General features: G+C 39.5%; 1 protein-coding gene across 1 annotated transcript in view; it reads right to left on the reverse strand.

Annotated features, from left to right (window-relative positions):
• The window catches only part of TRHDE (thyrotropin releasing hormone degrading enzyme), a 930,657-nt gene that overhangs the window by 385,813 nt on the left and 522,621 nt on the right, over positions 1 to 22,223 (reverse strand). The window contains exon 7 of the mRNA XM_075600229.1: positions 12,435 to 12,500. Coding sequence (XP_075456344.1) covers positions 12,435 to 12,500 — 66 coding nt within the window. The remainder of the gene's footprint in view (positions 1 to 12,434; positions 12,501 to 22,223) is intronic.

Raw genomic sequence — 22,223 nt, forward strand, 5'->3', positions numbered from 1 at the left:
ACTCGCAGGTATATAACAACAGTTTACTGACACACTCATATACAGTAACAATAATAATGCTTTATCCACACACAGCACCCAACACCCCGGTGTGGATTCCCCCAAAGTACTGAGGGTGCCCTATGCACCTAAACACCCGGTGTCCATAGACATGTACCACCCAAGTATGAGGTAGCGCTACCCCTGTGTGGATTGTTGGTGCACGTTATACCTCCCTGGGCACTCCTGTACCCAGGTACCACAGATGAACCAAAGGGATCAGTCAGGTCCCACATTGTGGGGCCTCCAACAATCCCCTCACGCCTTAGGGTCCTAAGCTGGAGGGTCTCACACAATGTCTATAGGGCCCTGGTCTGGTCACAGGCCACAGGGCACCGCATGGCCGTCTGGTCACCAGTACAACAACACTACTAGGTTGCTACTGGGAAACGTCGCTATCTGGGGCCTTCCCTACAACAGTTTACAAGTGGTGAACCAGGGCCTAGCTGGGGCCTGCAGGGCAATACTATGCCTAGTCCAGGGGAGCACAGCTCCCTGGGCACTACCTGCTCCGTTGACTCCCTCCATCCGACTGCCATGCGTGTGTTTTGCACGCCAAACTATCCCCTGCCTCCTCGAGCCCTATTGGCTCATATACCCCATGTGGTGCCTACCTCTCTAAGCACTATGGGACATGTAGTCCCGCACAACTCTTGTGGAGCCCCCTAAGATAGCTGTCACAACTCTGCACACACTGCGCATGTGCGAGCCCAAAACGGCGGCCCCGCACTCTGAGTCTGCCACGGAGCTCCGGCACTCGTATCCAGCCTGCAACCTCCCCCTCCCACACCAGAGGTAATAGGGGGCTCGGCTACATCTATAAAACATATATAACATTTTACTATATAAGCCAACAAATAAGGGCATTAATGCAACTGGATATGATTTACTGATACTGTTATCATAAAGTATATATTCTTAGAGAATAAGGGACAGGCTATCAGCTTGAGATAGGCTGTCTGTGCAGCCACAATGTCATGTTGTCATTACACAATGAATACGTGATTTGTTTAAATGAAATCCGTAGTACCCACACCTCCTCTTCCTTATCCTTGTTCCATTCAGGACTGATGCAGGCTTTCATGGGGGACCTGTATTAAAAAAAAAAGTTGTACACTGCTACAGTTTTTATCATTGTATGAATAAAGTGAATATTTTTTGGACAACTGGTGCACCCATCATCTTTTTTTTTTCTCTCTGTACTATATTATAGATGTATGTGATGGTTGATGCACAGAAGATATGGATTCTCCTTAAATATTTGGACATTAACTTTTTCTTCTGTATGTGCAGTTCTTGGTGCATCAAAATAAAATGCTCTGGTTCTTAGTTGCTACTATTACTGTTTGTGATGATGATTTTTATTTCATACACTGCATGTATTTACACACTTATGTTGCCACTTTATGGGACATTTCATGCTGACATTTTGGTTGTTTACACACTTTTACTTAGTAAAGATTTTGGTGCCAGCCACTAAACATTTCTTAACCCGTGGTGCATATCGGGTTTCACTACTTATAAAGGTGTGTCACATTTACTTGTCTTGAGATAGGTCCAGGGGTACTAAAGGACCAAAAGGTAAGATGGTACTCTCTCATTCTCTATCAATCCACTACTGTATTAAGGCCTTCCCAATGATCTTCCAAGTACTGCAGTTGCATGCCTCTATTCATGTTGCTCCAACACATTTCCTAATTCCATCCTCTAATCTTACTTTGGTTGTCATTTTGGTTTATTGATAACACTTAAAATCCAATTGAGTATCCTTTTAAGTCAACAAAGGTAATTTCTTCTTGCGATATGATCAATCCACTGCTATTTGAATATTTTAACTCTTGTGATGATGCCAGACTTTTGCTTGCTACTGAATTCACTTTTTCCTGTCTTTTCGGGTAATAACCAGCATGAATTTCATGTCATACTTCTGCGACATGTCAAAAGCTTCTGAAACATCTTTATATACAGAGTAAATACAGACAGCACACACTAAGAAAGTCTGTGTAGCCATAACGGGTGCAGACGGGAACAGAGAGGACCCTCGTTCCTCTCAAATAATCTAATAGAACATAAATGTTCCCAGCACACCAAGAAAAAAAGAACTAATAAAGGATCAGTCAAAAAGTCAAATTTAATTAAACATTAACGATGCATATAAGGTCAAACAGCAACAGAGGGACAACGTATATATACGGGAACAGGGACAAAAACATGGATGGGGAAGGAAAGAGAGGAAAGGAGAGGAAGAAAAAAACACAGGAAATAAAAAGTGCACAGCAAGGGGGGCAACGTAACGTTTCGGGGTACAGACCCCTTCTTCTGAACCGTTCCCAGGTAGACTGAAGTCACCTGCTACTTCCCTTACCCTGTGACTAGGTCCCAGAAATACACAGTGATACACTGACAATAAATTACAAAGGTAAATGAAACAATGGAATAACAAAGATATATAAAGAGCATATAAAGAGCTACTGCTAGTACTCCAAGCAAAATACAGGTAATCTGGGAAGCACAAATCTCATATAGGAGTGCCTGAAAACACAGTGACAGATAAGGAGTATGACTGGCAAAATATCAAAGATATATACAGAGCTATTGCTAGTACTCCAAGCAAAATACAGGTAAACTGGGAAGCACAAATCTCATTTAGGAGTGAATGAAAACATAGTGACAGATAAGGAGTATAACTGGCAAAGTATGGTGCTACAAGGTTAATGACCCACTGAAGTAGACTTGTGGCCAGCATACACAGGAACAGTCCACAGGTAAATTCAGCTGGAACAGTAAACTCCTCAGTGTGCAAAAAAACAGCTGTTTGTTCTGTCACTGTGTTTTCAGGCACTCCTATATGAGATTTGTGCTTCCCAGTTTACCTGTATTTTGCTTGGAGTACTAACAGTAGCTCTTTATATATCTTTGTTCTTCCATTGTTTCATTTACCTCTGTAATTTAGTGTCAGCGTGTCACTGTCTTGGAGTACTAGCAGGGGTCTGTACCCCGAAACATTACGTTGCCCCCCTTGCCCTGCACTTTTTATTTCCTGTGTTTTTTTCTTCCTCTCCTTTCCTCTCTTTCCTTCCCCATCCCTGTCTTTGTCCCTGTTCCAGTATATATACGTTGTCCCTCCGTTGCTGTTTGATGTTATATGCATCGTTAATGTTTATTTAAATTTGACTTTTTGGCTGATCCTTTATTAGTTCTTTTTTCTTGGTGTGCTGGGAACATTTATGTTCTGTTTTATCTTTGTATACAGGATCCAAGTTTCACATCCATATGAGCACTTTACTTATGAGGCACAGTAGCAGGTTCACTTGAAATATTGCCTAGTTTCTTCCAAATGCACACAATCCCATCTTCATTCTCCTATTGATTTCATTTATAAGGTTCCCATGCATTGATACCTGTTGGTTAAGGTAGACATAGTTTTCTACACTAGTTCAATTCCATGTATTTTGAGCTTTGTAGAGATGACACATTTGTTTAACATCACTTTGGTCTTGCTAACATTTATACTTTATGGGGGTCCATCTTTTTCATTAAATTCCCTATTTCATTGTTGGAAGCCTTCTGTACTTCTGGCAAAAATAACAATGTTATCTGCAAACCGTAGTTGACTCAAATATTTACTATTGATTTTAATTCCCTTATCTGCCCAATTTAGTGTTTTAAAAAGATTGTTTTGCTGTAAAAAGCTTTGGTGACGGTGTCCCCCTGTAGCACACCCTTGCTGAGCCTTATCTTGCTTGTACCTTCCTGTAATATGATTGTTGACTTGGCATTCTTGTAAATGTTCCTTAAAATACCAAAACATTTTTCAATGTTTTGTCTTCTTAATACAATTAAATTGGCTGAAATGTAGACAGAAGCAAATGGTTTTCCATAATCTATTAATCCTAACAACAGTGGTAGATCATATTCATTACTTTGAAAAATCCCTTCTTGTACAACTTGGATGTGGTCTATTGTGTTGTATCCACTACAAAATCCTGTTTGTTATCTGGGCTAGGCCATATACAAGGTATGTTGCTATCAATTAGTGTGTAAATAGCTGTGTAAAAATCCTGTTCAGGTAAGTGATTGAAAGGTAAACATATGGGTCTGTAGTTGTTGATATCTTCTTTGTCTTCTTTCTGATGGATGAGGATAAAAACATATTGACACACTAATCCTCATTTTCATACTACTGAAGCTCAGTGTTTTTTATCCAGGGTTCCTAGGAACCCTTGGGTTCTGCAGGCATCAACAAAGGGTTCCATACAATGTTCAGGTCATTTGAAGAGTGTTCCAAATACAGAATAATTTAGGGAAAAGGAGTGGCTCAGTGAGCAAAGACACTGACTAGCACCGAGAGTTTGAAGCAGAGGAGCCTGGTTCAATTCCAGGTGTCGGCTCCTTGTGACCTTGGGTAAGTAACTTTATCTCCCTGTGTCTCAGGCACCAAAAACAACGATTGTAAGCTCCATGGGGCAGGGACTTGTGTCTGCAAAAATGTCTCTGTAAAGTGCTACATAAAACTAACAGTGCTATACAAGAACAATCTATTATTATTATTATTATTATTATTATTATTATTATTATTATTATTATTACAGTGCATCTGATCTCAGACATGCTAGTAGATGTGGCTGGGGTTCTGCAGAATGTTACATAGGGTTCTGCAGAATGTTACATGGGGTTCTGCAGAATGTTACATAGGGTTCTGCAGAATGTTACATGGGGTTCTGCAGAATGTTACATAGGGTTCTGCAGAATGTTACATGGGGTTCTGCAGAATGTTACATAGGGTTCCGTAACCATAAAAGGTTGTAAATCACTGCACCTTCAACCATACTCATAGATAGCTATTCATGTACACATACACCCCAATTTCACACAAAGGACCCTTAATTACACCGTTGGTGGAAAAATAAACATGTTCACAGTGTTTTCCTTTTAATGTCATTTAGTAAAACGCAAATTCTTCCCTGGAAGAGAATTTCAGGAGAGCATAAGCTACAATACCTCTTCAATTATATTTTCAACCTTTTTAACATGGGAGACAAGTGTTCTCTATGGAATTCACTTTGACAATACAATGGAACTTAGCTATCATGCTATGTTTCTCTAAAATCCTTAATTAGGCTTAGCTTATCAGAGATGCTTATTGCTACTGCCCCCTTTGGGAAACATCTAATAAGCAGATTTATACAATCACTTCAATGTATTCCACAAGATTGCTGATGAAAATTCAAAAACTAGTCTTAGCAAATCATATTAAATTATATTTTCAGACAAAAACCTGTCTTTCATCTTGAGTAGGTCTTTTCTGTGCTTGGCATAACCATTGACAAAAAAAATTTCTCTGCTGTTTATATTTTGCCTTTCAGTACATTTTGTTAAGGACTAATATGAGGGTGCTGAAATGTGACCTGATCCCAGATGTAGTTTATTTAAATTTCAAAATGAAAAGCTTACTAAGAACAGATAAGATTGATTGCTCTCTCTATCTTAGCATAATTGTATTTCAGGTGAACATCAATTTACTTTAAGGGACATTTCTAAGTAGCACACTGCATTATAAATAATTCATCATCCACTGCTGCCTGTAAAATCATTTCCCCAAAACAGATTTGAACAAAATAAATGACTTCCATTGTTTTTTGTTTATTTTTTTAATGTTTTTTTTTCAGTTTGTTTCCAAATTGGTTAAGGTATATTTGTTAGCTATGACAAATTGTACAGAAAAATAACATAACAATAATAATTTGTAGAAATGTACAGTTTATGTACAGGTATATAGGCCATCTAAGTTAGAAAAGGGCATAGTCTGTAACTGACATTTTTAATGTAAACAGATGTTATACTATTGTGAAATCTGTAGTATGTGTTATATTTTTATGTACGGTAATTTGGAAAACAAGTTAGAGAAAAAAAATATAGGGAAAGTTTTAATGTTTTATAGATAAGGGTATTGCCTAATTAATATTGCAATATGTAGTATGGGTGCTACCTGTGCAAGGTAAGTAATTGGAAGTACTAAAAGGGAGGTCTGTGAAAAAGGAATTTACAGTACAGGTCACCCCAAAGAGTTGCGTTATAGGTGCACACCAAAAGTTATAACTTAACTTTTAATAATGGAAATTAAAATAGGATGGCAGAAGAAATCGACGCAGTGTATAAATTGTGCAAAAACGTGTGATTAAAGTGTCTAAATAAGTTAGAAAAAACAGGAAGAAACCCTATGTTAAGTCCCCTGGAGTGGCTATATATTGGCTAACAGAACTGTATATATGATCTATCAATCAATGGGTTAAAACCCCCAATATTGCCAATGATTACCATAATGAACAGTGTTCAAATTGTGACACACCCGGTGTCTAACTAGATGGAAGTTAGAAGAAAAAAAAACAATTCAACAAAAATAAGTAAAAGACCTCTGCATATAACAGCTAGGCTGAGCATCGAGGCGAGGGTTACATATTAGCCTGTTGCGAAGTGAGAGCTAGCAGCTGTAGAGTGAATGAAGTACTGTACTGTGTAAAGTCAAACTTGATTAACTAGCTACAGTAACATAGTCACAATGGAATCTATGTATCTTTCTATCTGGTAAAACAGTGCTTAGAACAGCTGCATATTACCACTCCATAAGGCCACAGAGCAGGTGTTCGAGTGCGCGACCAAAAGCGTGACGTCACATGCGCCTGTACTGCCGAGGTTCATGGCCTTCATGTTTGCGCGATGGGGGTGTGTGCCGGGGGCGTGTCGGGAGGCGCGGCCATGACGTCACAGAGCTGGTTTCCCACCCTCATGAAACCCGGGCGTCGCGCGGGAAATTCCAACTTTGTTGTCGCACCAAGCTCCGGTCGCCCTATTGCACTTGTGCATGCACCCGCGTGCGCACTATAGACAAACGCATTGGCGTCCTAGTGTTTGTTTTCGGCGTGAGCTACGTCGCTCGCACCACTTCCTGCACTATGGACGCAGCCTAAGGTCTGTAATATAATGCGCGCGAATGTCAATGATAATGGACTGTGGGAGGCTGCCGTTGATACAGTCGAGACGCGCGCGGCCGTGAGTGGTGGCGCAGCAGATCAGAGCAAAAACAAGAAATTTGTATTTTCGCATTGATGCCGCGTCACGTGATGCTGCGAGCCAATCACAGCGCGGCCTAATGCTGTGACATCAGAGCCACGCCCCATAGCCGCCTGCATCACCACTGCCAACATACAAATGAAACGGGCGTGCGCATAGCACGCACACCAACGCGCACTATATTACAGATCTAAGGCAACAATGTAGCAAGGTATTGGTTGCTAAAGTGGCTATTCCCTGGTTCTAGCGTCGCTGCAATGTTATGCTGCCTGTACTGTATCACTGAGCTGTACTGAAATTCCTGGCTATGACATCATCATGTTTGACACCCTATGCATTTTGCTCACAAACCTTTAAGAACTCCCTTTAAATAGCACCCAGTTGCCATAGTAATGGTCATGGGATAAAGGACAACCAATGATGTCTCCTACTGCATGCTATGAAGTAATATCAATCGCTGTAGACTACAGTACAACTGTTAGAAAAACCCTAATTGAATTACTCCAATCTAATTATTATTTTGTTTATCCTTCTGCATTCCCACAAATAATTAACATTATTGTTGTTCACAAACCTCATCAATACAATCATAAATGGGGATGATATTGTCTGTTTGTTAATTGACAATCTTTGTTCAGCTGTATAAAATGTACAGTTATACACCAATTGCTTAAGCATTAATCAAATAATGTACATGGCAATTTAATAATAAAGTATGAAATGGGACTAAAATGATATAAAATGATGATTGAATACGGGATATTGATATTGATTATGGTCCAAAGAACATAACATTATCTTCATGCCAGTATTGTATTGATGAGTTGGGTGATGATGATAAGGCAAAACGTACATTTAGATGAACGGCATATATGTAAACCCTTCATTTAAGCCATATGGATTCAGGATATAAGATGGTAAATCTATTCTACTTCTTTCATTAGTAAATGTTTGTCCATATCCCCCCCCTCTCACAGTGCTAGTAAAATGGTCAATGCCACAAAAGGTTAGACGTCCCACGTCACCTTGATGTCTTTGAATGATTTGGCGGGACACTAGGGTGGCCTGTTCGTTGAGAATGGAATTAATGTGTTCTAGGACAAATCTTTCTTCCCTTCCTGCTTTTCTTTCTCACTCCTGCCCTTCTCTTTCTGATACCCTCCCCTCTCTTCTTTCTCACTGCCTACCATCCTCGCCTCCCCACTCTTCTCTGTCCCTCATTCCTTCCCCTTTATTGTCTCCCTCCCCTCTCCCCCTCTTCTCACTCTCTCCCCTCTGCCTCTCCTCTATCTCCCTCTCTCCCCTCCCTCTTCTATCTCACTCTGCACCCTCTTCTACCTCCCCCTCCTCCTTTTCTAACTCATTCCCTCCCCTCTCTCTTCTTTTTCACCCCCTGTCCTCTTGCCTTCCCTCCCCATTACTTGCCTACATGTACTTTAAGACAGCTAAAATAATACTTCCTCTATAGTGCAGTAGTTGACAGAGCGCCATTAATTCACTATTCTGCTTTTGGATTACCCACGTGCAATATTTTGCACTTGTTGGCATTAAATTGAATTGAAGCGCATGATCCTTACCATTTAGATGGTTATTAATTTTAATTATATACTAAATTGTATTGTAATGTATAGTATGTCTTTATTTATATAGCGCCAAAAGTGTACTCAGTGCTTCACAAATAATACAGTACATGGAATTATAATTATACAATAAGCCAGTCTAAACAGCCAGGAAATGCAGCTTTTTGGTTCAGTAATGGAACAAGGTTCTCTAATACACTGGAACGTGAGAACAGGGACTTGCCCTGTGGCTCACATCCTTCTCTTTCCCTGGTCCCTTCCAACTCTCAGCCTGTCTCACGAGCATGCAGGAGCGGGGCTACACACTGAGCAGGAATGACAGAGTGAGAGAGGTGATATGGGGGAGACAGAAAGTGAGAGGAGAGGTGAGATGGGGAGACAGAGTGAGATAGAGATAAGAGGGGAACAGTGATAGAGAGGAGGGGGTACAAAGTGATGGGGGCAGTGTGAGAGGGGATTGGGCATTGAGAAGGCATTGAGAAAGGGGGGACAGTGAGAGAGTGAGAGAGAGAGAGGGACAGAGAGAAAAGGGAAGAGTGAGGGGGGTAAGAGAGAGAGGGGGCACAGTGACAGAGAGGGGGGATTGAGAGAGAGGGTGGTAATGAGAGGGAAGTGGGCATTGAGAGTGGGGGAACAGATAGATGGGGACAGTGAGAGAGAGGGGTGAACAGTGAGAGAGAGGGGGGAATAGTAACAGAGAGGGGAACAGTAAGAGAGAAGGGGAACAGTGCGAAAGAGGGAGAGTGAGAGAGAGGGGAACTATGAGAGAGTGAGAGGAAGTGAGAGAGAGGGGGAGGACATTGAGAGGGGGGAAACAATGAGAGAGAGAGAGAAGGGGTAACAGTGATTAAGAGAGGAGAGAGAGATCAGCACAGAGAGAGGGGAGAGAGAGATCTTCACAGAGAGTGAAAGATGTTATAAGGAGCAAATACAGTAGAGGCAGCGATTATTCTAACAAAAACCAGTGGCAATTCCCCAAAAGACCCAGGTACACCCAGGTACATTCTGAATACATTTCCTTAAACTAGCCCCAGCATTTTTGCATTGATTAATGGCCTATCAGATTAACAGCGGGGGTCCCTGGCAGTCCCATTCAAACTGAATTGGAATGCCAGGGATCCCTGCTGTGTTAATCCTATGGGTCGTTAGTCAATGCAGAAATGCCTTAAACGTGCCTCAAACTAGCCCAGAACATACCCAGCACATACCCTGAATGTAACCCGGCTAGTTTAAGGCAAATGTTAGAATAAGCGTTGCCTCTACTGTATATAGGACATTAGGAGTAATAAGGATGGGTTATATGGGAAAATCAGAAGTGTTATAGGGAGCGGTTATTTGGGGAGATATAGGGAGTGAAAAGGAGTTATATGACAAAAGACTAAGTGTGGCCCTTTTAGGGGCTGAAGGGGTGCACTTGCGGCCATTGATGTGTATCATGTTACCCACCACTGATCTAATATTTGAGTAAATGCTTGAGGTTCAGAATTAATCAAATATACATTGTTTGAGTAATTGTGTCAAAATATAATAAAAATGAACATACTAGGACATATCTGTAATATATAAATGACACTAAATAAGTCCAGTGAACTTGTAGAATACTAAAGCAGCAGTCTGCTGCGATTGCCGTTTTCTGCATGTTATTTTTAATTACAGAGCTAGCTGGCATTACTGCTCCTGCTACCGCGTTGTAGAGGGACTCACACGCCATTGGGTGCAGCCGACATTCTACATGCATTAGCCACATGCAAAAAGGGGAAGGGGCTGACACCCAAAATGTTGTGGGGCTAATGCACCTGCGTGAGCATCAACACCTGTTGCATCTGTATCATGGGAACCTCAGATGCTAGAGATTAAGAAAATCTGTTACACTTTTTTTTTAAGTGCACCCTATGCTTTGTGGAAGTTGTATGTATGAAAGCCCAAATATAAGTGCAAAATCTTAATTTAACTTGTGCTAAAAAAATTCCAGGCTGCGTCTATGTAGTAATATTAATTGTGCCATTTTTTTATTATGTATGCAATGAAATTAGGGATTTCTGGAGCATGTGGTGGATCTCCAATTGCATATTGGCACAGGTTTATGTATTAAGTGCGGCTTGCGTTACTTTTCTTGATGGTTTTCTGCATTAGTCTTTTTTCAAGCGCAGAATTCTACAGCAGCATGTACCAAATTCTACAGCAGTAGAAATACACATAATAAATATGTCGCATTTCAGACAGAAAAAATGATCTTTTTTTTTACACAAATGCATTGGCGCAGGCCACTTATTTGATTGTTAGACCACAGAATACTAACAATATAGGAGTGAAACTAATATAGGCTCCTTGTGGAATTGCTGCTTCAAATGATTGTGTACTCCATTCCATGTTTATACCCATCATGTTACAGTATCTGAAAGGCTTGAATAATCTTGAAGAAACTGAGACGTGGAAACACACTTCAGTGCTTCATCATATTTTACTTTTCATCATAAGGAATGGATGTATACTGTATGTAAAATGCAAAACAATAGTTGCTAGATCTTTCATTCTATTTAGCAATGATAACTTATATCTGCGTTATCTTTAGCTTCTATGATAAGTAAACTATATTATTTAATTCTCAGATATGGGAGTCTTTAATAAAATGGGGATTATTGCATCATAAACAAAGATCCTGTTCATCTCAATCATGGTAGGAACAGGTAACATCTGTCTATCGCCAAAATAGTTTTTGTTAGATAGTAAAGGTAGTATGAGCAAAATAAAAAGTTAACATTTCCACTTAAACTGCTCTTTGTTTTTAAGAATAAATTTAAATGTCAAATATGTCTTATTACTCATAACTGTATTAGTTTATGTAAACAAAGTATGAGATTGATATTTTGGACTTGGAGGGTTTTATATAATTATTACTGGCACAGAAACATTCTATGAGGTACAAAAGATGCACCATGAAAAAAATCAGGAAGAAAATGTGTTAAATAAAATTGATATTCTATATCAATATTTGTGTCTTAATTGGACATGCATCAGTTTAGATGTATATCAAAGACAAAATGATGCGCCAGCAATGTAGGCAACTAAAACAATCAAATAATGCAACAAACTTGAGGAATCATCATCATCATTATTTATTTTTTGAGTAAAAAAAACGCCTCCACTTAAGTGCGCATCACAATACTTTACAGTTAAATAAATTAAAATGATACATAATTGTTTTGTTAGACAGGAAAAGCCAGAAGGAAGAGTTACAAAAGTAATTCAAAAAGCATAAAATTAAATAAAATGATATTGTTTTCTTACACTGTGATATACATAGAATTGACCAGGCAAAATAAGTCGCAGCCCCAAAACGTTTTTGCTTCACATTTGTCATGATACAATTCCACCAGTATACCTTTTTTCCTCTTTTTTTGCACATTTTTGTAATGATTCTGTGTATACAAACAATATCTTATATTCACTTTAAAATAATTCCTTCTTCCCCATCCTTTTGCCTCTGTGATGTTCACGTTTCCATTTATTACCATATTCTTTGCACTTGTTTTTATTCATTTAATGATTTAGAGTGCCCAGATTAAATGATTAAAAATGTGAATGAGAGCTCGCACTAAATAATATACTGTAATGTATACCATAATTACATTAGTATTCATAAATAAGGGAATTAAATAGGGAAAGACATGGAAACAACCAATTATGGTTTGTTAAAAATATTCATAGAAAAACATTCAAACATAGAAAAAAGTTTTGACTTACTTGTAATCCTCTCTGAAATACTTTATGGCCCATAAAATTAGCCAACATTCGAATTAAGGCTGCCCCCTGTGGATAAAATATATCAGTTATTGCATATTCAATACTATGGTCTGTTCATCAACTCAATCTATTCATTTATAAAAATGCAAACACAGCTTGTTCTGTTCCAAAGGCACATACAGTACTGTACTAAATACATTACCAGGCATGTTGGTTAGGTCTCCTAATTATTGCAGGAAATTTGAGTAGCAAGGCTTATTGGGTGAAACACGTTGCCATTTTAACCCGCAGCGTCATTGGACACCATTTCAATGCATCACCAGAAGCCTCCGGAGACAAGGTAAGAGATTTAATTTAAATGTTGTGGGGCGGAGCGTTGGGCCTCTGTAAGTGCTGCAAATCCCCCTCCCCCTCTACCCCCAGAAAATGTCACGGTCCCAGATTTGCACACCCTGATTTAGAGTGTCCTGTACCAAGAGAGAGTGAAGGAGACTATGTACTGTAGCTGTTCAACCACAAGGTCATTCATACAGTATATTAGCTCTATTAGGACATGGAAAGGTACAGTAAGCTACTAGAAATGCTGGAAAGCTCAATTTTAAATATATTTACTATAATTTCTTATAGTTTCCATGTGTTCCATTGTGTCAATTGTTTGCAATAAAACTGTAGCTCCACTTTACTTCCCCCTGAGTCCCTGCAAATAAATCAATTTGCCGCAGCTTAGCAAAGTTGTTCCAGTGACTTTCCTATTGCCAGCACATTCTCAGACTGGGGTTTGCAGGAGAATTGGTACACAGCAAATCGTGATCACAAGGAATTTAAATCTGGCTACAGCTATATCGTATCCCCATTGTAGTTATGTTTTTTCTACTCATTACATACAATACCTACAGCACATGTGTTTTAGCTCTTTGGAGTACAATATAGAAGTTTATCTTAGTAGAATCTTGTTGCTCAATTTTGCCCCTCTCCCATATGTTGTGAAGTACTATTCCCTGGAATAGACGTAAACACTTCAATTACAAGGCAGCATATAGGATAAGTGCTACAGAGTCAGAACTTTAACTCTGACATCAGAGACTTCTGCTGTGACATTTGACAAAATTGCTTTTACACTCTTCTATCTGCCTCTGACTTTTAACAACCTTAAAAAGCCTTACAAATTATCTAAAATACACAGTACAGTGTTTTGAAATGTCACTTCAAATTTGAGGTAAGTATATTGTAGACAGAACTGGTTATTGGCTACCAGTCTGCCCTCACTGGCAGTAAGCCCCGGTAAGAGCAGGCCTTCCAGTACTTATCATGGGTTTTCCCCACTCCCTGCAGTACTCTTGAGTGACAGGGGGAGGAGGTGGAACCATGTCTGAGTATACCCAATCGTGGGTCACTTAAGGGAGATTGCCGCCCAAATTCAGTAGTTCCTCTCCCCACTTGAGAGAGGCAGGTTACACAGCAGAGTGTCTGAGTATCGGGCTTCTGTGTTCCTCTTCCCATCGGGGGAGAGTGAGTGTGGACCTTTCCTCTGCCTCTGCTAGAGGGGCAGGGAAGAGCAAGGACAGCTGCAGGGTCCCTTGACCCATAGTGGATGTCCAGGGACCATCCTACAGCTGGATAGACCATCAGAGATGGCATAGGGCAGAGGCCTGCTGTAACTGCATTGTACTGAACAGAATAAAGCTGTTCCTGTTTCATATACCTCCTGCCTGGTGTGTGATCTTACTGGGGAAGGAGAGGGAGCATTCCTACCGTAGGAGATCGCCTCCATACATCTTGAGCCTGCGGCAGATGGAGGCACTGCACTGCTAGAGAACCATGTAGGGTATGTACCCCAAAAACCTGTCCTGTGCCCCACAACCATCGGCGGATGACTCAGCCCTCCTGCTTACCAATAGGTAGCATGCACCACACACACTGTAATGGCAGAATCTCCCATTGGGTGGGGGAAACACTGTTACAATATAATACAAATAATAGCATGTGCTTTTGCGTTTCCTGTGTTTTAGAAAAGCAAAAATGTGAAAATTATTTTTTGAATAAAAAGAATGGTTTAATATAAGCCAACCTCTGTTTACCCTTGAACAACTTTCTCTTCTTAAACTTGATGTGCCAAAAATGTTATTGTAAGCACATAATGACATTGATTTATATTTTTCATATTTGAAAAAATCATATATAAATTTGCAAAATTAAAGAATGCTTTCAAACATTTCTAGAGTGTTAGCTACAAAAGCTACAGTCTAATATATCTTATTAGTTTTGAACCATTGATTAACTTTTAAGAGGAAAAGTAAGTGATTTAAGCTTTTAAAAAGACGTGGAAGCAATCAATGAAATATTTTTAACATACTCACTGTATGGAAAGCACCAATTATTAACCTAATTAATCAATTAGTCTGAAAATCAATATCAATTTCTACAGACAATGCATGCTTCAGTGTCTGTCTCATAAGTTAGATCCGTACAGATATTTTATTTTTACCCACTAGGATGACCACAAAAGCTAATAGCATAACTTACCAAAGAATATGTCAATATATAATTAACCTCATGACTGATAAAAATGCTTTGGATATTTTAGAGGGCACATTTTGACACTAGAGGTTAATTTATATTCACTAAATTTCACTTGAATGTTATTTTTGTCTCATTATTTCGGTTGTACGTTTAAGTAAAATTCCCCATTTGCTTTGAAAAAAATACATTTATATTTAAGCCACAATTAAGATGACTGACTCAAGAGAGGAAGGCATGTCAGTACTATAAGTAACCTTGACAATGCCTCTGTTACTTTTCTTAAAAATGTCAATGGTGAGGCATGATGGGTTAGCATAGTGGTTTTCAAACATTTCTCAATTTAGTATTTGGGAATCCCATCTTGTGTACAGTGCACAAAGATGTATCATAGATTTAAGGGATACGTTCTAAAAACAATCCCATTTAAAAAGGAGGGTACTGATTGTGTTTTGAATATGGTTTTAAAAAACAAATTGTGTTGTGGTTTTGGTTCTGGTTTTACTAAAACTTGATTTTGCAATTTTTTTTATCAATTTATGAAAAAAGAACGCAAAATAAGCAATACAATTCTAAGTGGCTTAATAAAGCATGAAATAATGATTAAAATAAGTATAAAATCAAGAAAACCATTAGCAAACTTAAATAATATAAATTAACAAATTAAATATTATTTAAAAAGATATGAAGAGAAACATCCCAAGTTTAAAACTCAACTGTAGTTATGGGCATTTGGTCTGGTGGACTGTTTAGGGTTTTATATTTTAAAGGGTTAATATTATTAAGGGTTTCGATTTTGTATTTTGTTTTGGAATGTAAGGTTCTGTTAGGTTCTGATTTTACACACCTAGTTTTGCCCATCTCTACTATATTTAAAAGAATAAGGATTACAGTACTGTGTAAGGATTTCACTGAAATATATTAATTAGGTTATTGATGCAGGGAAACTGACCCTTTTCTCTTTGTGACTCTCTGTCAATCTCTCTTAAACCACTGCGTTACTCTTGTTGTCACACTATGCCCTCCTGTGTCTTAGATTGTATCTCTGACACAATTATAGGACTGTGCGTAACAATTACGTATGTGTAACCGTTGTCTGCAACTATAGTAGCAATATAAATTCTATCCTTTCTTCTCCTCTTGGTCTATTGTCCTGTAAAGCATTCTGTGGCAGGTATTGTAGTGCCTATGCATAGAGCAGCAAAATAAACCATGGTTCATCAAACACTATAATGGAAATTTTAAGTGTAAGCTGATTTGCATCTGGTCCACGAAGGCATACAATTAAGATACCTTCTAAAAAAAACAGCCATTAATATGTATTTAAATTAGATTTTAGTGCAAGACAGGTGCTATCTAACAGCTGTACACCCATGTAAAACACATTTAAATGAATAAAGAATAGACACGCCTATACTCGCAATTTTAGCAACTCCCATGTGAAATGGCATTTGCGTCTTTTTTGGGTCAATTCTAAACTGATTTCTTATTTTTACAAGTCATAAACATCCCATTTCACCCATGCAATAGGTTATCGCTACGACTCCACTGTCGGTAGCCAAATCTACATAGGCCAATTAGGCCCTAATCCACAGAAGTCCATTTTTGACTTAACGAGGAGCTGACCTAAATAACACCTTGTTAAGCATTAACGTGTATCTTTAATGCTCACCATCGTCAGTTTAAGTCACATTTTCGTCCGGAAAGGGTATTTCGTTATATATATAATGGATTAAGTGGTAATGATATGCAATGGGGTCATGCCCGTTAATAACACATATCCACAGAGGTCTGTTAACTAACATCAGGTTAAATGCCTGCATAAAGTTAAAGCCATACCTAAAGGTGTTGTTACACCCATCCACACCCTGAAATAACGGGTGTTGCTAGAGAGACAGAGACTTTTTTTATTTTTTTTATTTACCAAGTTATGTATGTATACCTCCCCAAACACTCCTTTATACAATACGTGGAGATATACCTAAGAACAGAAACTGAACACACCTGAGGTACCTGGGAAATATGCTAATATAAATCATTTAAATATTATTTACATATCTCAATTAGCATATATCCCAAGTATCCCAGGTGTAATCAGTTTGGTTCACATGTATCTTTCCACATGTTATTTAAAGGAGTGTTTTGGGGAGGAATATACTGTAATTCACTAGGCACTCTATGAAAATAGAACATTCTCTAAAATTCAGTATGCTTAATGCCAGCCATGTTATTTTTAGGTCATGCAAGATATACAATGGCCGTTGTGTTAGCATATAATTAGCTTTGAACATATGTGTTAACCTTAGGCAAAAATAGAACTGTGCCTCAGTATCCACTTTCTCAGTGAAGGAGAAAACTTTGGAAATAATAGTTTATCAATGTATACTGATCTCTAAAAAGAAAGAAGATGCTAAATCTGATGTAGACAAGAAATAAATGAATTGAAAATGTTTGGCAATTGGTTGCAAAGTTTGATTATTCAAAACAGCATTATCAGTTCAAGTAGCCAAGTCTATGGCAGCTAATGTCGGGTTGGGTGAAAGTCCCCACATCTGAAGCTGAAGAATCATGGTATATATGTGTGGTCAGCTGTAAAGTACATCAGCAATTGTCCAAAGGTCCGAAGGTTGTCTGTTGGATGTACAATGGTACATTGCCATAAGGTCTATGAATGTAAACTTAGGTGCAAGAAACCAATCAGCTGTATTATTTTTTTATATAGCCAAAGGTCATTTCCCAAAGAAAAACCATTGGAGAAGGTGGGGTGAAGAGCAGTAATAGTGACTGCTAATGCAATGGCAGCTTGGCTATATTAAAGTAGAGCATCAACAAAAATCTAACGGCATAGTTATTTTCACAGTTTTTGCTCCCCTTTTGTAGTGGTAGTGTCAATGATTGTGACAAGCATCTAAATTCAACTGTCCACCAATACATTATTTCAGACTTTTCCCAAATAAACAGTACAATGCTTCCAGCCTGATACAGCATAAACATTTGCTTTTTGGTTGCTTCCAGTGCATCTGAAGTCTTTTAATTTGCTTGGTTGGAATTTAGATACTTCTTTTTTAATTAATGTACAATATGTTTGCCCAATTAAGTCCTTTCTTGGAGTTGGTAGTTTACAGTAGATGGGGTTTAAATGCTTTAATTCATTATATAGATCCAACTAATTCTAAAAGCTACAGTATATGTGTATGTCCCCTACGCTGCCTACGCTGCCTCCGGTGTGGGGGAGCTGTTTAATGGTTAGGATCCCTCATAGTTGGAGGCGCTGCACTGCAAGGACAAATAGCTCACCCCAGGCTCCGAGAGGTGGAGGGTTAGGCCTCCTATGAGCAACAGGTACAGCAGCACACATAGTTGCCGCGTAGTTCCCTTAAGCATAGGGAAAGGGTGTGTATATGCTTATTTCAAGAGAATTGTGCAGTGCACTGCATTTGTGTTTGTGTTTTTCACACTGCTTCAGAGGAAGTTGTTTAAACTAATGAAGTTACTGGATGCCTACAGTATTTGACTTTCAAGTGTGTTACTCTATGTCAACTTCAAGGAGAAATCCACCCTAACTAACCCTCATTTTTGTACAGGATTTGAACTAGGGTCTTCACCAGAGCGAAGCCATGCTATTTCAGCTACAGGGAGCTCCAGGTTCCCAAGACTCTTCCTAGTGAACTTACTCGTATTCCTGTTTTTTGAAGGGGATTTAAATGACTGTCTTATAGGAAGTCACAACCAATTATGTTGCGGTTTCCTATTGGCCAGAGATTTGGCCATCATTTTGTTTCTTCTAAAGAGGGAAATGGAATCCCGGTAACTTCACTGATATGTATCTGAGAACCGGGTCCATGGAGCTGAAAATAGCAGTGTTTGGCTGAGGGGGAACCTATCCTGTAAACAGATGTGGGATTAAAATAAAAAAACAGGTATGGAGGATTGCTCCTTTAAGGTACCAGAGTGGATTTTGCATTCGTATTCTGGATAATACTTATGGGAAGGATATTTTGGAGACAACTGTCCATATGGTCTTCCCTTGTAGAGCAGCTGCAGTACTGTAACAGCCTGGGAGTCATGCCGCCCCCGGCGTGCTCCCCACTCACCCGCAGCTCCGCTGGGTCCTCCCGCGCCACGCAAGCAGCCTCCCTCCAGGACGCCGCTTCCTGCTCCACATGGGCGCGTGCGCGCACGCCGGTGTCCCTCTTCTAGGGCCGATCCTGGGGGCACGCCCGGTCACGCACCCGCAAGCGCAGCCACATGGAGGCGCGGCCACACGGATGCGCACCAGCCTCTTAAAGGCACAGTATCCCAAACCATTGCTGCAATCAAATGCAGCCTTACTACTGGGCTTTATTGCTCCTCCCCTGGGAGTCCTTCTGGACCTATCCCTGCCACAGCCTGGCCCTTCCACACACCCCCACCTTGCTACCCTGCCATTGGATCCTCTCTCCTACATATACCCTGCAGTTTCACTAACTTGTCGGCTGAGCATAGAACCAGTTGTTCTCATTACTCTCTGCCTCCCTAGTCCTGTCTTGTCTTGTTTTGCAGTCTTCCTCGTGTACCGAACCGGCTTCCTCTTTGACTCTCCATACCTCTGGCATCCCGAACTTGGCATACGGCAATACGACTCTCCGCACCTCTGGCACCCCGAACTCGGCAAACGGTAAAACGATTACGTCTCTCTCTCTAACCCCGGACTTGGCTAACCCACTACCATCCGTACCTCTCCTGGCCCGACTCGGACACCCAGACCATTCTACTCTCAAGACGTGCCCTCATGGCTGTGGGTGGCGTTATATCCTTTCCCACCTCAGCACCGCGGTCCCGCCTCGTTTGTTGTGAGCTCGACCTGACAAGTACATTGTTAGGAAAGGGTTAGCATGAGGATTGCTACCCCAGGAAATACAAACTCTGCAAGACTGCTCTCTTCTTCCATCCAGTGTAGAAAATCAGCAGAAATAGCAGATAGAACTCTGTCCCAGAAATATGTGTGAGAGGGGAATAAAGCATGCCAAGTCATGTAGATACAGTATGTGGGGTGTTAACAGTATGTGTGAATGTGTGTATGTGTGAGAGGAGAAGACGGAGAGAGAGGTATCCCAGTGTGGTCCTTTTTGTGCATACAATCTCTTTCTACCATATTTTAGGGTACTTTTAATCTGGAAAACTTCAAAGTTTAATAAAAATGATTACATTTTGCTTCAACTTTGTGAATTTCGACTAAACTCTCAAGGGTAAAAGTTTTGATCAAATTTTCTCGAATGTTCAAACTTTTTTGAAAACTGTAGGTGAAGTGTCTTCCAGAATTTCGCACATCCCTAAACGCTATTTATCATTTTAGCATTAGGAAAATCATGAGTTTACAACTTTCACAAGTGGTGATTTTGGGCAAATTCAAAATCGACAGACTACGCCTATTATCTCAATGTATGGTTAATCGCCTGTAATCCCTGCCACAGCTTTTTCACAGCTAAAATAAGGGCCAATTATGCATGTTTGCAAACTCATGCAAAAGGTTCACACATCTCTACCAATAAACAAACCCCACAGTATTCATTTTCAGTGGTGAAATACAGTAGAGGCAACAATGTCATCCCTGATTTGTAACCAGGAGCCAGTATGATATGTGACAAATACTGTATGTGATTTATTCCTTTATAAATATTATGGAAGCTAAGTGTGGGCACTTTTATTTGAATTATTTCAGCATGGTTTTGCTTGTCTTCCTTACATGAGAAAAAACAATATCTTTACAAAAAATGTTGTGCTGTATAAAAATACTGGACTGCACCATACTATAGGACCCTAGAATAATAATTATTTTTTTGTACTGTAAATGTAATTTCCACCCTACAGTTACAGTACCTACTCAGCAGTTAACTATATCTGAACAGAAGTAAGAATTCAGATAATGATTCTTGACAACCTCTAATAGAAGGGGCAGTATGGGAGAGGAAAAGCACAGCTTAGAAAGTAGCTGGCATGATTTAATTGCTACCTAAGTGGCAACCATGTGCAACCTGTGGCAGCCAAAGGACAAAGAAAGCATCATGAAGTTTAGCAGTATGAATGCTAATGGATTTTGGATAGTTCTTAATTCAGCTAGGTCAATAAGACATACAATAGTGGCAAAAGCTTTTGTAAAAAATAGCTTATAAAGTCTCCATATCTATTTTTCTGACAGGACTAAATGTGTCTTTAAAAACACTAGACTCAAATCCTAGCACAAGCAAGACATGGCTGATTTCTTACTTTCACTGTGTTTTAGATACTACATATACTGAACTCTAAAACAGAAGTTGAACTAGATAAAATAAGAAGTAGTGCTGTGTTTGGATGCTGAGAGCATAATCCGATTCCTAACAAGCAGCGTAGAGCATACTTCTTTGTACCCAGTTGTCAATAGGTTTATTGTACAATAAAGGAGAGATAAAGTTTTGCTTTCAAATTGGTTCTTTTATTTCAAAAAATAGTAATACTGTTAATAGGAAAGTTGTTGTAGTTTCTATACCACCCAGTGCCATCATATTTGAACGACTCCTCATACACATGCTTGTTATCTCAACCACCCCTGACCCTTCGTGATAGTATTGCAAAAGCGGTAGAAAAGATGTACAGTATTTGAACAGCTGAGCTCAAAACAGGTTTTGTCACTGCAACGTACTGCTGCTGCTGCCCATTTTAATCTGTACAGAGGGACTTTGCAAGCTGTTTTTAGACAGCAACAGAAGGAGATATTTAAAATTAATGATGATGCAGAGCGAGCCTGTTGGAGTTTTTGGCCAGTTGGCGAGAACACCAGCCGCATTGTAGCAGTCACCTTGATACCTCTTGAGCCCAACCTATTTGTTCTGTTGTATATGAAAAAGTGAAGAAGACACTCATATATAGTAGATACCAATATTAGTACTATCACTTGCCATAAATTTCAGTATGTGACCAGCATTATCCCTTTCCATTTTGACAAGGAATGCCAAACACCGACATGTAATATTCTCCAGGCCGTACACATTCAATTATGTCCAACTCTATGCAATAAATTAACATTACATGTTCTTCCTAATGCAAATATTTCCCTTGTCTACTACATCTATATGTGAAATTACTATATACAGGTGCGCCGACGAGTATTCTAAAACTTGCCTTAAACTTGCCTTGAAAATCTGGGGCAAATCGGAAGCTATCAGCAACATGACTCAGGTACATGCGGGGTACATGCAGGGTATATGCTGGGTACATGCTGCAACATTTAAGTGACATTTCTGCAGAGACTAATGG

This window comes from Ascaphus truei, chromosome 5, assembly GCF_040206685.1.
Source record: "Ascaphus truei isolate aAscTru1 chromosome 5, aAscTru1.hap1, whole genome shotgun sequence".
Classification (NCBI taxonomy): Eukaryota; Metazoa; Chordata; class Amphibia; order Anura; family Ascaphidae; genus Ascaphus; species Ascaphus truei.